The 16,826-nt window shown below is 31.5% G+C and overlaps 2 protein-coding genes across 2 annotated transcripts in view; one reads left to right on the top strand and one right to left on the bottom strand.

Moving 5' to 3' along the window:
• Nucleotides 1-13,828, bottom strand: part of LOC117180187 (popeye domain-containing protein 3) — a 50,893-nt gene extending 37,065 nt beyond the window's left edge. The window contains exon 1 of the mRNA XM_033372557.1: nt 13,481-13,828. The gene's annotated coding sequence lies outside the window, so the exon portion shown is untranslated. The remainder of the gene's footprint in view (nt 1-13,480) is intronic.
• Nucleotides 7,245-15,322, top strand: LOC117180507 (esterase FE4-like). Its single transcript, XM_033373004.1, has 7 exons — nt 7,245-7,426; nt 11,908-12,067; nt 12,145-12,463; nt 12,839-13,201; nt 14,358-14,524; nt 14,686-14,999; nt 15,148-15,322. The coding sequence occupies exons 1-7, from the start codon at nt 7,245-7,247 to the stop codon at nt 15,320-15,322; spliced, it is 1,680 nt and encodes a 559-aa protein (XP_033228895.1).
• Nucleotides 15,323-16,826: the final 1,504 nt, after the last annotated feature.

Raw genomic sequence — 16,826 nt, 5'->3', positions numbered from 1 at the left:
TAAACAAATATTGTCCATTATACTCATTTGCATGAAGTTTAATAAAATATTGAATTAAGAATCATATATTCTCATGATAAGTAACTAAAACTCTAATAAAATGTTTCTTGATCCAAGTAAATGCATATACTTATTTTGACCACTATTTTAATTGAAACAGTGATCATGTTCTTGAGACGAAAAAATGAATGTATTTAGCGGAGAAATAATTTCTCTTAGAACAATGCTTGAATATTTTCCTTCAAGCGATTATTAATTTGTAACGAATGTCAGATTTTTCTTCGAAGATACCTATGTTATTAAGATAGAAACACATCAGTTTTTTCAATATAAGAACTCTAGACTTGAGAGAATAGACATCGCACACATTCTATGAAAATTAATATTTTGGTCTAAATTAGTTTACCTCTTACTGCATAAGTATCTTATTAAATATAATGATCGATAAGTTCTCATGGTATGAAGTTGGTTCTGTTTGCCGCTAACAATTGATTTGAAATTCGATAATATTTATAAAATTCAAAAAATTGGTACACATAATCAATTTTATTTATGCAAATGTAGATAGGAATTTGCAACTTTGATAAACTACTAACTTTAAGCTGACACGCAAATCAAGTCACTCATAAAACTATAAAAAAAAAATTATAAGTTTATTGCGTCCGTGAATTTTTGGTGCTAAGAATTAAAGATTTTTAAATAGATTTGAAAGAAAGTGTTTTTATTTTGAAATAATTATGCAAGACTCAAAAGTCATTTCATTCCTAAAATCATTAAAAGATTATGAATGTACTGCATCAATAATTTTTTTCGTTGATTATTTGTATGTATTAATTTACTTAAAATTAAACCATTTCGAATTTATTTAACCTTCAAAAAAAATATTATTTTTTTGGATTCGGCTAGATTAAAATTGATTTTTCAAAAGTTTAAAATGATGTTATGTGAACCTTATTTTATTTAAATTAGAGTTGGAAGACATAGTTGTATTTTGTTTATACACAATTTTCGTGTTCGATAATATCAGTTTGAAAATCACAAAAAATGGCAAAATTCATGAAAGTTATAAGTAAAAAAATAGTTTTGAAAATATAAAATAATGTGTTATTTCAATTTAAAGTATATAAGTTTTAGGCAAGAGATTTTTTAACTTTAAATTAATTTTTTCTTGATGAAACCAAATTCCTTTATAAAGCAGGAATTTTTAAAATTATTTTTTATTTTATATTCTTACTTACTATCTGAAATAGGTAATATCTTGTTTTGTATTTTTATGTTATTAATTGGCAATGCAATTCTCCTGCGTACTGTAGCGCCCATATAATGTTGCTGTATTAAATAATTAAGTATAGATTTAGGTTTTTTTCAATAAAATTAACAAAATTAAGTTTGCCAGTAAAAGAATTCATTAATCATAGAAAATGTTTTGGACTACAAATGGTTAAAAGTTTGGCAATCACACATATACTTAAATAATTATTTTTTATCATGTAAATAATAAAAAATAAATATATGACAGCATAAAACAAAGTTATAAGCTTTATAAAATGTGAAAAACACAATTAGTACATTTTCTTCATAATTGAAAAAAATGTTCGCTTTTTTAAAGCAAAATATTGAAGAAAAAAGAATTCAATAACATTTTTAAAAAGTTTATTAAGAATGCATTTCATTTTATAAAAGAACAATTAAAAAATTCACCTTTACAAATTTTTTAAATAAAATAATCAAAAACCAAGGAAGAAGCAAACAAATATTTTTCATCCGATTACAGAATTCTTATTTCTTCTGATTTCGAAGTATTTTATATTTAAAAGAAAAATAAAGTATCGAGCACTTTTTTAAATAGATAATATTTAAACTAGCGATCAATGTTTTCTACATATTTTAAATTATTTTTTAGGAATTGTTATTTTAAATTAGAAACTGTGTTGAAAAGTATTATACAATAATTAAATAAATCGAAAACTGTGCGTTTTACTAAGATTTTAAATATCAAAAAATATTTATTTGTCACTGAGATTATTAAAGCGTTTTTCAACTCAAAAGTTCTTTATTTTTTATATGATTTAGATAGTATTAAGCTAATTAAATTTTTAAAGAAAAGAGTATTGAGCCCTTTGTAAAATAAGTGTAGTTAAATTATTTTTTGCATATTTTCAATTGTGCATTTTATGGGGAATTTTTGTTTATTGTTCATTACTTTTAGATATTTTATAACAATTTTAAATATGTAAAGAAAAAAAGCATCGAGCCTTTATTGAAATAAGTAAAATTCAATTCTAACATTTTCCTAAATAAAGAATAGAATATTAAAGTTGAGTTCAACAACTTTTGGTTTGAAGTTGATTGAGGCTTACCATATGACTTGGTACGACCCTGCCTTAAAATTCTTACCCAAGATTTTGTCATCGAGATCCAATTGCTTCGATAGCGAAGTCGGTAGAGCGCGCGGTTAGGACATTCTAGTTTGGGTAGTTTAGGTAGGATTCAATCCTCGGCGAGTTGGATTTTTTAAGGCGTCTAGGCGTACGATTGTATGTGTAAGTAACAGTCTGCGCGAATTACGTATTTTAATCATTTAAAAAATGAAGATTATATAAAAATAATTGCGAAAACAGTTTTTTTTTCGTCGAGAAATAGTGTTCAGTTAAGGTAGTCTATTGTTCCGATACTACATATTCTTACATTAAGAAAATATATTCTTGAACTGTATCAGAAATGATTTTTTGGAAGTAAACTATGTTCTGCACACAGAAAAACGCTGGTGTTAAATTTGCTGCAGCTCAAAATTCATTGGGCTCCCAATGATCAATTGAGAGAGTTTTCAAGTCTGAAATGTATTCCTCTGAACGTAGGGTGCCCATGTGGGCATCTAGGGGAAAGTATCATTTGGAGACTGAATTTTGGCTCATGCAGAGATGTGGAGTTCTGAACCGCGCTGTCAGCCACATGAATATCTGCCAAAGCAACTATTCGCTTTGCGATATTAGCCTAAATAATTGTTAATAAGGAAACCAATTGAAACAATATTTACCTAATTTTCAAATTTCTTTCATTTAATAGGGCGTACCAGTCACTTAGAACAAAACTATAACTTCCTAATGCAACTTCCAAAAGTTAGGTTAGTCATAAAATCATAACAATTTTCATTCATGCGTGCCTTAGGGCTGAGCGCTGGTTGTCTACCCTTTGAAGCGCGATTCAAAATAACATTGAAAAACAATTCTTGTAATTTAAATAAATAATTATTAAAATATACACAAAAATGTATACACATTGTGTAACTTTCGATTTCAGACAAGAAAAAAATTTATAACACATGTATTTGATGAATAACAGTTTCTTTTCATTGAATTTGAAAGACTGACTAATATGTCTCAAAATATTTGTTGATAGACACATTTTTTTAAATACCATATGATATTTCAGCAGCTTGATATATAGAAGCTAATTGCAGAATATAATAGTGATGATATTTTAATAATTCTAAAACCAAATTTCAGATTGTTCTTTTCGATTGAGACATGACAAAACGACGCTTGAAGTAAAAAAAAAAGAAAGTATAACTACAATGCAGTCGTGATAATTTATGTATTTATAGGTTATATAATTATATGAATTCCCAGAAAATACATACAAAATATTAAAAACTTATAAATAATTATTTTCAATCACTTTTCCAAGAAATTTCTTTTTGAATTAAATGTTTTGTAAAATATAATTTGGTCCTTGGAATTCACTGAAAATAAACTGTTATTAATATAATATATGTGTTGTATATTTTTTTGCCTGAAATCAAAGTTACACAATTTGTATATATCTTTGTGGATATTTTAATAATTATTTACTTAAGTTAAAAGAATTGTTTTTTAATGTAATTTTGAATCGCGCGCCAAGTGCGGCCAATGAGCGGTCAGCCCTAACGCAAGCGCAGTAGCTCAGGGTGCTAACATTGGCATCATTGGTCCACAGTACAAAACAGAAAAATAAATCAAATCAGCCGGTAGGAAAAAGATGGGATATGAAAGCCTAAATTAGGTATTTTCACTTCAACCATCAGCTAACTTCACTTTGTTAAAAGCTGAGGGGGGAAATGGATCAAATGCATGAAACAAAACTTTCTTTCTGTAATATATTTGTAATTATTCATCATTATTATTATTTTATTATTTCATTAAATAGTAATTAAAAAATAAAAACTATTTTTTAACTACACTTATATAGAAAAAATTACCTTCTACGAAGATGTTAGCAAAATAGGGCAAATATGAACTGAATCCCATACATTTGGTCCCTTATTTTCCCCTCAGCAATCTACGAAGTGAAGTAAGCTATTTATTGATGTGAAAAAACCTAATAGGCTTTTATCTTATCAGTTTGATTATTCCCGCCGCTATATTTGAAGCATTGCAATGTTTCACGAAACTCCCAATGTTTCATGAAACTTTTCATCAGGCTAAAGTTTCATGCAAATTTACATCCCTACTCATCGCGAAAAACAAATTTCTGTTTTTATTATACAATTGTATTTACCTTATCTTTCATGTATGACACTTGCCACTGCAAGATTAGATATCTACGATACCTTTAAACTTCCGCAAAAAATCTAGTGGAAATTTGTTCAAACGACCAGGCATCAATTTCGATGCAGACGGTCACGACTTAGTTTGTACATCCCGGCTTTGGTGGTTTGAATGCCATATGGTAGGTTTTGACTAACCTAACATTTGGATATTACATCGCGCCAAGTACTATTTTTATTCCAAGACTATTTAGTCGCTCGTAAATGGGAGGAAATAAAAAGTTAGGTCATTATTATTATAACTTACCTGCTTATTAACATCTGTTTCACTCAAATAACGACCGACAAAATGATCTTGATAGGTGACTTACAGTTGTAGACGACACTTCACGTTGCACGGGATGAGAAAAAACAGTGTCTAAATGATGCTTTTCCCCTAGATTCTCCGAATGAACCTGTGTGGCTCAAATTTGTTGCAACTCTATTGAACACCGATTTGGGTGTACATTGGAGGATCGGCGATTTTCTGTGCATTTGACTACATCTCTATATGAAGTAATAAAATAAAGTTTTAGAACAATAAATTGCGATATTTTATCTAAGAATACATTTTCTCAGATTAAGAAAATTTGCGCTTGTTCCAAGCATACTGTAGCAAGCATTTATTTATTTGGAACACACTCATATTCTATTGTCCCCATTCGTACCTGCAATTGACTTGAATCAAGTAATATTTACTTGATTCAAGAACAATTTTTTTTCAGTGTATATATATATTGTATAAGACTAAAGAAGTTTATTTTTTATATAAATCAAATCAATATGATGATATAATTATACAATAAATAAATAAAAAATAATTATTATCATGAATACTTCAATATATTTAATATGAAATCCTACTTTTAGCAGAAGAAATTTTGAAAATTTTCCACATAAACCAATCGCGACATTGGGTTCCTTCCACTTTTCCTTCTAGTAAAAAGCTCACCCTCTACTAAATAGTCAAATCCCTCACTATTTATCAAAGGGTGATTTTTATGACACATTGTCGAGTAAAATGATGAAAATTGTCACTTAAAAAGAGTTAAACATGCATTCACTCTATGCTTTGGGTGAACATGTCACTCGCGGAAATTGAGAGAGTACATTTTACGATGAGTGGCGGCTTCAAAATGATCATATATTAAGAAATATTGGCAAATAAAACTTACAATAAATAGCGTGGAGTTTGTTGGGCACAATCTTGTACTGTTTATTAAGTTTTGTTTGTGAATATTTCTCAATTGCGTATACTTAAAGTAAGTGGCCAGTCATTATGGGGGGGGGGGGGCATTGTACTCATTACTCTATGTAGGATTTAAAATAAAACTATTATCTTATTTTACTTTTTGAATTTTTATATTAAACACTATCAAGTATGAAATAATGCAGTTCAAAAATTCTAAAGTAATTATAAAACTAGATAATTTTTTTTTAATGAAGCAAACCCAAAACCCTAGATTGCTTAATTTTTGCATGGTCTACATGTATATGCGTACGAGGGTTAGGCAAGTTCCTTTTTTTGTGTAACTAGTTAAAGTTAAGTTACTTAACGAAAAAAGTAACTAGTTACCGTTAAGTTACTTTTAAATGTAACTAATTACAGTTACTAGATGAAGTAACTTTAAGTAACCTAAACAGTAACTTTTTTCTCTTCCTTAATTTTTTAATTTCAAAATAAAAATAATTAATACAAGATTAATAAAATTGTTTAAATAAAACAATAAAAATCAACAATAAAAATATTAATTATTCATCAAAATATCATTTTTAAAAAACAGAAATTGATTTAGTACATAAAAAACTAGACAGATATTTCGCCAAATGAATAGTAATATATTTTTGGAAATTAGAATAAAAATTACATAAAGTAACTAAAATTATGTTACAAGTTACTGCAAAATTCTTAACTATCTTACGTTACAAGTTACTTTTAAAAAAGTAACTAAGTCACCATTAAAGTTACAAATAAGGTAACTTTTTAGTAACTTAGTTACTTGTAACAAGTTACTACCCAACACTGATGCGTACATTGATTTGAATTCAAGTGAAATTTTTTAGAAGCGCTTAATAATTTAGGAATTTTTAATCAAATTTTATTTCATTTCGCATGTTTCATTTTCCAACTTACAACTTGAACTTGCCTTAATTCAGTTTATCGTGTTAACAAATAAAAGCGACATTCGAACAGACAATTTGTCTCGGACATTAAGTTTAGTGAAAAACTCGAAGTTACTGCTAATTATTCATGTTGATACTCCAAATTTAATTTCCTAAAATTTTGGCCTGTATCCAGCTTGGCTAATATGATACTCTCTTCTTAAATTAATTTTCTATATTCACTAAAATATTCCTCAAAATAGCATTTCATCTTTCAGCATACAAATCAATTACTTCTTAGCGATACTGAGATTAAAATATGCCATACTATGAAAATCATGAGATTGTTATCAAAATAAACAGTAAACTCGTAAATATAGGGTATTATATATATATTTAAACCCAGGTGAAAAATTGTACTCATTACGCGTATATTTATGATATCAATCTGAGCTTGAAGATAAAGCCTTACTTTTTCAGCATTGCTATATAAACCAAATTCTAAAAAAAGAAACTTTTATTCGGAGGAATACGTTTGCTTTTTAGTTGTTCTTGCGGTTAAAGTAATTATACTGTGATGAATAAGAATTTTCCTGTACTGTTACTGCACAGTTTGTGTATTTATTTGTTGAATGCAGAATCTTTAGTGGAAATCTCGCAAGGAATATTAAATGGAACTATTCAGGTATCCAGAAATGGGAGAATTTATTCCGCGTTTCTCGGGATACCGTTTGGAAAACCACCAATTGGAAACCTCAGGTAAGTGTATAAATTCTGATGTGCAGAAAAGAAAAATATGTAACAAAATAAAATAACTGAAATAGGAATAGACAGAATTATAGAGAAAAGATAAAAAATTTGCAGAAAAGGAGAAAAAATATAAAAAATGGGCAGAAATAGATAAAATAGTTATCTTTCATAGAAAGTCCCGGAACTTTATTACAGAATTTTTCAATTTCTTCTTGTCCACGTGGCGAATTTTTATTATTTCACTTTCTATCCTGTTTCTTGTTATGGAATTTCTATCTACTTGCTTAACATTTTTAAAAAGCTTTTTGCTTCTCATTCTTTTGTTTTATCAGAAAACAGTATGTCCTTGCATAGAACAACTTTGCATTTGTCCAACTGTATACGTTTAAAATTATCCGTGAACATATGGTATCCTCTTCACTGTAAACGTCCACGTGCGCGTGATTGACCGAACTGATTAATTTATTAACTAATTCCCTGTCGGAACATGTATTTATTAAATAACGACCAAGAAATACAATTTTATAAATTATGTTAAAGCCTCATTCTCATGACTGAAAAGAGAAATTCTCAAACGAAAACCATGTTTCCTTATAGTTTTGGATATGCTCTACAAAAATCTGCGCTCGGAATCAAGTTTTGTCTAGTGCAAAATCAAATATGGCGCCAAATTTAGACAAAAGTGCCTAAAATCGGGATTTTTTTTCTCGATATTTTTTTTTGAGCCAAAAGAGTATTTTGACTTGATCCTAACTGTGATTAACGGTGATCCGAATAGTTGAACTGCAAGAAAAAACGTGTCTCAATTATCAGAAATAGCTACACCCTTCGCAAAATAGCGGATACAATATGGCGGACGTGGAAATTTAGAAAGTCTATGATTTCGCAATAGATACTGCAAATTATTTTGTACCAAACTTATTCCAGCCATCTCTGGCAGTATTGTATATCACGAGAGGGAAGGGTACAACTGTGCTCAGGGCAACTATCTACGAGCCCATCTGCGCATCTCGGTGGCCACTGGTACAACTGTACACGTTATTGGAAATATGTACAACTGTGTACAGACCATCTGTGTACGTCTAAATTTCGACATGCACAGTTGGAAGTCTCCCATATTCGCACGTCAACCGTCGCTAGGGTTCAATCTGTGCACGTTTCAAATCATACGATCAGATTTAAAAATTGCATATCCATGTAGACAGATGTGATATTTCCAACTGTGCTAGTGCAAAGATTGGAGTCTCCTAACTGTGCACATGCGCATATGGTATACTCCCAAATGTCCACTTTCACAAATACGGTACTCCTAACTATCACGTCTTAATTTGCGAGGGGTACAAGTGTGCAATTTGCTGGCAACTGGCACAACTGTACACGTGAATATATGGTACACTGCCAACTGTGCACGTCGAGGGCCACCAGCGCAGGTGTGCACTTTGCTGGCCACTGGCTCAACTGTGCACATGCATAGATGGGAAGCTCCTAACTACGCATGCCTACGTTTCGAAATGCACAGCTGGTACTCAACTAACGTTTCATTTGCACTGAAAGCACACTTTCACCTGTGTACGTGCACAGATAGGAGATTCCCAACTCTACACGTCGCAATTGATGCAATGAGGCTTGCAACACACAATTCCACGTTTACAGTTGGGATTGTCCCATCTGTGCACGTCTAACGGTTGACGTGCATAGTTGGGAGTATCCCAACTGCGCATGTGTACAGATGTGCCAATGGCCCAAAACGTGCACAGTTGTACCGTTGACTTCGAAGTCTCGAACCTGTGCACGTAGACTTGCAATTTTAAAATCAAATCGTATTATTTGAGACGTGCACAGTCGGGAGTCTCTCAACTGTGTACCTAAAGCGTTAGTAGGGTATCTTTTATGCACGGCTACATTTTGATGTGCACAGATGGCCTATGTACAGTCGTGCTTGTAGCCAATACCGTGTAAAGTCGGATTAGTGACCACTTACGTGCGCACATGGGCTTATGCACAGTTCTCTGTGTACAGTTGTACCCTTATTTCTCGTAATATACAATGCTGCTAAAGATGGCAAGAATGAAGTCGACACAAAAGAATTTACCGTATCTATTGCTGGAAGCTACATGAGAAAAGATTAAGTGAAACGGGAAATTCATAATATCTCATCCAAATCAACTCTAAGTCTGTAGATTTATGAAAATTCACTTTGAAATTCACAATGAGCGACCCCGAAAACACCCTAGTGAGACAAGTTTCTTCTTGCAGTTCAACTATTCCGATCACCTTTGATCATGGTTAGCATCGCGTCCCAATAATCATTGGGCTAAAAAAAAATCATGGAAAAAAATCCCGATTTTTTGGTTCTTTTGACAAAATTTGGCGGCATATTGGATTTCCTACTGGACCGAACTCAATTCTGATCACGGATTCTTGAAGCGCATACCGAAAACTATGAGGAAACATAGTTTTCGTCCGAAACCTTCTCCTTTTTAGTCAAGTGAATGAGGCTTGAACATTTGAGCATTTTTTTGCATTCTCTTTAAGAATGATTTTTTTTACCTTTTCGGTCCAACTCAGGATAAAAAATTAACGAGACCAACCCATGATTGTTAATATTTCTCATTGTGTTCGCCCGAAAAATAATAGTGCTATTTTGGCATCTAAATGTAGGTCGTAAGGGGTTTTAGATGGCTTAATTTATATTGAATTTGGGCCTTCTTTTAGTTATTCTAAATGGGACATAAGTCAATTTTTTCACATTTTGGGCTAAAGTAGGGGTTAACTACAACTCTTTTAGACCTCCAATGTCTTCCCAGAAAAAAATCGGGCTGTGAAGCAGAACACTAAAATTTTTGGACTTTTTTTGAATAACAAGGTTTTAAAGCAGTTAACAAACAAAAAACGCATTTTTTATTTATTTTACACTCATAAAAAACTTATTATTTAGCTTAACTTAACACTGTTATATATAACATACTTCGCATATGCAGAATATTGCCTTCAATCATATCGCCTCCAATCATATTTAATATTCTTATTTCAAACTCAAATTTTTGTATGAAATTCGTCACTGAAATATTGTAGAATAACTAGGGAAGAGTGTGTTATGTTGATGGGCTTTACATTAAATGTCTTGTAAATTATGAATAAAATCTGATTTTTTTGTGTAATGCAACAAAGAAAAATTACTGCAGACATATACAACAACAAATAAATATTTTCTTGTAATCAAAGTGAAGTATGTGGTGAAAGCCAGTTACACCCTCTTGCTTCCTGAAATGCACACGGGTCCATTGTGCCCCGCAAGCAATGTTGCAAGATTTAATTAAGTTTATTATATTTATAACGTTTATAACACCATGTAAAGATAACAGAAGCTTGAACAAGTGCTTTATTTATTTGAAAATAATTTTTTAATTTCTGTCTTTCAATATATGCTGCAAATACTTAATATTTGTCAAAAATGTTTCCATCTGTTTTCATTTCTTAATTACTGCCATCATTACTGCTATTCCATCATTACTTTATTATTACTCCCACCTGTGGACTTGCAACTCTAAAATCTGATCGTATTATTAAGACGTGCACAGGGGGGGGGGTGCACCACCTGTGAACCTCAACTTTTAGACGTTAACAGATTGTATCCTACAAACGGTTGACGTGCACAGTTGGACGACTTCAAACTGTGCATGTTAAAATTTAGATGTGCACAGATGGTACCTAGGAACAGTTCACGTGCACACATGGGAGACTCAACTGTGCACGTCTAAATGTAGACGTGCACGAGCCCATCTGTGGACGTCGGCAGCCACTAGTTCAACCTGTGCATGTTGTTTTTGAATATTGAATATTTTAAATGTTGAAACCTAAATTACTTCTGGGAACACTCATAGAAGTGCATTCGCTCTCCCCCCGTCACGTGAGCAATAGGAAGGTATATAACCTGATTTATTTTTATGGCCAGTGACAAGGGTGCTAACGACACGTTCACAGTTGTACCAGTGGCCACCGACGTGCACAGGTAGGCTCGTACACAGTTCGTACCTTCGAGCACAGGCTCGTACCCTTCCCGTAAAATTTTAAGTACATTTTTCGATAAGTACTATTTGGTAAATAAACACATTTACATAATTTAAAAAAAATTGAAAAACATGACTCTAAAAGTTGGGGAAGTTAAGAAATAATTCCCCGTATACCGTACTGCAAAATGGATATTCAATAAACACTATTCGAAGCAAGGAAATGTAAGTCCTATTTCTAAGATTCGTAAAGGTGACAGATGTTTAAACCGAACTCCAGGTACGCTATATTTCATTTGCACGGCAGTGTTTGTAACGCTCAATCCCCTTATGAATACAAGTTATCTTGAGGGTTGTCTGTGAATTAAAGAAAAAGGGAATGCATTATGAATAAGATTTTTTATACCTATATGTTTATTTAAAACCCAATTTGAAATGATAACACAATAATGAAATTCAAAAACTTTTTCTAAAATATAGGTTCGCCAATCCTGTACCAGCAGGTAAATGGAGTGGAATAAGACCAGCGAATTCATTTGGTAATATATGTGTTCAAAATGACAAGGGTCATATAAGAGGGAAAGAAGATTGTTTATTTCTAAATGTTTACACTCCTCGTCTTCAATTCAATTCTTCATCGGTAAGTATTCTGAACTAATATTCAACTTTACATTATGCATATCATGAATTATTATTCTTATTTCACAGAAGAACAAGACTTTGTTACCAGTAATGGTATGGATTCATGGGGGTAGTTTCAATAGTGGTAGTAGTAATATGTTTGGTGCTCAATACCTTCTGGACAAAGACGTAATTTTAGTAACCATAAATTATAGACTCGGGATTTTTGGATTCTTGAGCACTGGAGATTCTGTCGCTCCAGGAAATTTTGGAATGAAGGACCAGGTGCTGGCGTTAAAATGGGTCCAAAAAAATATTCAAGCATTTGGAGGAGATAACAATCGAGTGACTTTATTGGGACAAAGTGCAGGAGGCGCAAGTGTTTCTCTACATGCCATTTCAAAAGCAAGTAGCGGTACGAATTAGTCATAATAAATTACTTATAAACTGACTGTACAGAAAAATATACAGCAGCTAGACAAAGTAAACCCTATCTTCTTAAATTTAACGCAGCTGAAATAAAATCCTCAAGGAAATTAATAACTCCTAGATATGGTAATCATTAGGCTTAGTTTCCAATCCAAAATTCTATCAGTCGATTAGTCACCTATCCGTTTTTACTTTCTTCGCAAAATATTAAAAAAATTTTTTTAAAAAGAAAATACCAAAAGAAACGACACACGAAAAAGTGGTTTCTCTTTATTTACCCAATGTTTACTTCATTCATGTGGTATCAATATTTGACTTTTTATTATTTTCTGATAATAATTTATATTTGATATATTTATAGGCCTCTTCCATCGGTACATAATTCAAAGTGGTCCAAATTTGTCACCATGGGCATATCAAAAAAGAAGTAACTATGTCATATTCATTAGGGGAATTGCCGCACTAGTTTTTTGTCCATTCTTCACTTCCCATAGTGCTGTTCATTGTCTTCGAAATAAAAGTGTTAAGAGTTTAATAAAGACGAGTGCAATATTTGGTACAATTGCGCGTTTCGCTCAGTTAACTTGGACCCCTACTGACGAACCTGATGATGAGGGTGCATTTTTAACAGATAGTCCACAAAATCTCGTAAAACAAAACCAAATGAAGGATTTACCATTCATCAGTGGGGTAACAAGTGATGAAGGGCTTTTTGTTACTAGTGGTGAGTAATTAGAGAAAGTTATGAACTATAGGTTTCTTTAATTATAGACTCCATTTTCGTTCATAATTTCTATAAACAAATTAATTACGGCTGGCGTGAAGTAGCCAGGAAGAAACTTTGTGTCACTTTTAAGTTATAAAATAAATATTCTGAAATTACAAATGTGAAAAACAATCGATATTTCAAAGGGCTAGTCAAAATCCTACTAATTTACTTTCTTATAATTTGACTTGATGAAATCCGATTGTGATGCAAATTTTAACCCAGAAGTAAACTCACACATGTCACATGAAAAAATATTTAGTTAGCTCTTAAACTGAGCCCAGATGTAGGCTCCGGAAGCGACGACCATGATCCTTGTCTTGAAGATGAAATCCCGATGAAACTAGAGCTTTACTTGCACGTCCTCCGACTCGTCCCTCTCCACAATAGAAGACGATGATGTCGGGAAAATCCCTTTACTATAATTCAGAAGGGATAGAAACAGGTCACTGTTAATAGATCACTTATCGGTTCATTCCACGATAATCCGAGAGAGGCAATAATACAAGAAACTATTCAAGAATCACTAGTTTAATTTGAGAACACTTTTAGTTGAAATAAGAATTTAGACTTTACAATGCGCGGGTCGAAACTCGAACTGATAATCCATATCGCTTTGAATAATGTAGCAAGTTAAACGTTCTCTCAGAAAGAGGTGACAACTGCCCAGAAAGCCACCACAACAATAACATTACTGCTTTACTCCCGGGATTACAAGGGTAGAGCAGCAAGAATTGATACGAGTAATCGCGCGGGTGAATAGCGCCAGGGACTGGCCCCCAAATAATTACAAACCTGATTAGGAATGGTAAATTACTGAATGGTAATGTCCCTGCATTAAATGTCTTATAGAAACCTATAGAAATGGACAAAAGGATATATAGAACCATATAGAGCCATATAAAAATGTTATACATCCTATATGGCTCTATATGGTTCTATACATCCTTTTGTCCAATTGTATAAGTTTCTATAAGGCATTTAATAGAGGGATGGTATTAATTATGAGCCTAAACGTTTTTAGGTTAATCAAATTGAATACGCTCAAAAAATATCAACAATTTCTAATTCCGCATTATTAGTTCTATTATTTCCAATTATTTTCTGATTTCAGGCTTGTATTCGAACGATGTATTGTATGGTGTTGTCAAACTTAGCCTTAACAATTTGATTACATATTTTGCTGATTACTACTTTGAATCTAAAAATAAAGATGGATTTACAGCAGCTGTGAAAAATTTTTATTTCAACGACACATTAATTTCCACTGGAAAATATGAGGTATGTGCAGTATATAAACAATATTAATTTTTGTATTACAAATACATTGTCGTAGCTTAAAATTCAGTTTAGTTATATTTAATATGATGAAAACGTATCAAATAATTATAAGAAAATGATCACTTCTCTAATAACTAAAGGAAAAATAATGTTTTATATAGTTTTTAGAAAGACTCACAAGATTGGTCAGTGATGGCTTTTTCCACTACCCACAATTGACGATGTTGCAGAAAGTAACACCTAAAATGAATAGTTCTAACTATTTTTATAATTTTGGGTATCTGGGAACAGCAGCCGGTCCTTATTCTAGAATGAAAAACAACGGAAATCATGGCGTTGGTCATGAGGAAGAAGTGCGTTACATATTTTCGGTTCCTTCTCTGTTCTCGAAATTTACAAATTTGAACCATACCAAAATAGATACATCAATAAGCAAACTAATGGTGGACATGTGGACATCCTTTGCTTCAAATGGGTAAGTGTTTTCTTAGGTTTATTTTTCTGAGTGAACATAATGAAAATTAGAGTTTTTTCCTATTAGAAACATAAGCATTTATTTTCAACCAATTTCTTCTAATAATTAAAAATATTCTTAATTTCATAAAATTTTTCTATGATTTTAGGAAACCAATATCAAATGAATTGAATAAATATGATCTCTGGAAACCGTATACTCCTGAAAATCCTTCCCACCTTCAGATTGGCAGTATTCACAATAATACAGACCCTGGTATCTCACTTTCTAATACCTTTCACACAAACCGCATGGATTTCTGGAGAAAATATGCTCCTATATAATTGTTATTTCCAATTACTCAGTTGACCGTTTACTAAATTTATATATGGCTTCTATTTCTTTAGAAGCAATCATTGCCTCCATACTCTTTTAAAAATTATTTACATCCAATTAATTGAGCGTGAAAATTGACTATCGCAGATTTATTTGACTCTCCATGTTTCAAGAACTCCCGATCCCGAAAAAACTAGTTTTACTTTAACGTCTGTATGTCTGTCTGTCGTCGCCGTCGTCGTCATCGTTGTTCTCGCTATCGTTGTCATTATTGTCGTTGTCGACAATGTACGGGATAACTTTTGAAAGACTAATCGGATTGGATTGTGCTTTGGCACATGTATTTAGGAGACAAAAAGACGATTCAATATATAAACCAGATATTTTGGGTAGAAATTCCAGAAGTTATAGCAATGATAAAATATCAAAGAGTAAAATTGTGCACCCAAAAAAGGTCTACAAATTTCATGTCAACCACTTTATTATAGGACACGTAGTTTTTTGTGTACTTCTAAAAAACGACATTAACCTTGAATAACTAGCACAACTCCTTTTTATTACGTAAATTACAAAGGGTATTATTCACCTCACGCGTTTATACTTTTGCACAAAAAATTATTTAATGCGGTTTAAGATATGTTTTTTAAAACAGAATCGGTTTTATAGTCATTAGTTTAATTTGAGTCGGTTAACAAAATGTTTGAAAAAAAACGTCAAAAAGTCAGTGTTTTTACTTGAAATTCCATAACTCACGTAATTTGTAATATTTTCATCTAAAAAAAAAAACTTTTTGAAAAAAAGACACAAGCTTCAATAACATTTTATTTAATAAATTTTTTCGCCCAGATTATGTCTACAAAATTTGCTTAGAACCCATTTACGTTGGGATGCGTATTTTTGGTTTAAATCCTAAAATATAATATTGAAAATAAACAAATTAAATTTAAGGAAAAACGATACAAGGTTCAATAAAATGTTCCATCACAAAATTGTTTTTTCTTTTATCATAGAATGCGCCCTCTTTATCAACTTTAAACACAAGAAAATAAAAATATGTATGTTTCAATACCAATGCATATTATGAGTTGTAATAATATAAATATGTATGCAAATCTATGAGAATAAGGGGACAATTGAATTTTTAGCTTATTAGACAATAATTTATACAGAATATGAAGCATTATTGTTCTCATAGCGAGATCATGTACATTATACAATCTACTAGTAAGGAAATTGTATCGAATCACGAGAATCATTTAATAGAGTGAACCTGGGTTAAAACCTAATCTCGAATGAGATATTAGGAATCAAAATTTGTCATCATTATGATCCGTGATACGATAAGTGATTCTGCTCAGCAGAATTACATTTTCCCTACTTGAATCTACTCTAAATGAATGTATACAAAATCTCCCAATGAAATACGACAAATTTATATATTTAATTTTATTTATTAGATGGGTACCTGCACTAAACAAAAATAGATTTCAGAAGAAACTATCAAACAAAAAT

Source organism: Belonocnema kinseyi, chromosome 9 (assembly GCF_010883055.1).
Source record: "Belonocnema kinseyi isolate 2016_QV_RU_SX_M_011 chromosome 9, B_treatae_v1, whole genome shotgun sequence".
Taxonomy (NCBI): Eukaryota; Metazoa; Arthropoda; class Insecta; order Hymenoptera; family Cynipidae; genus Belonocnema; species Belonocnema kinseyi.
Note: the sequence above shows the minus strand (reverse complement) of the source record. Positions and strands in the feature narration are given on the sequence as shown.

Bases quoted from the DNA above. Each gene is read 5' to 3' on its own strand.
- LOC117180507 (XM_033373004.1), top strand. From the start codon at position 7,245: ATGAATAAGAATTTTCCTGTACTGTTACTGCACAGTTTGTGTATTTAT. The intron at 12,464-12,838 runs GTACGAATTAGT...ATATATTTATAG, and splicing joins CATTTCAAAAGCAAGTAGCG to GCCTCTTCCATCGGTACATA. The intron at 14,525-14,685 runs GTATGTGCAGTA...TGTTTTATATAG, and splicing joins TTTCCACTGGAAAATATGAG to TTTTTAGAAAGACTCACAAG.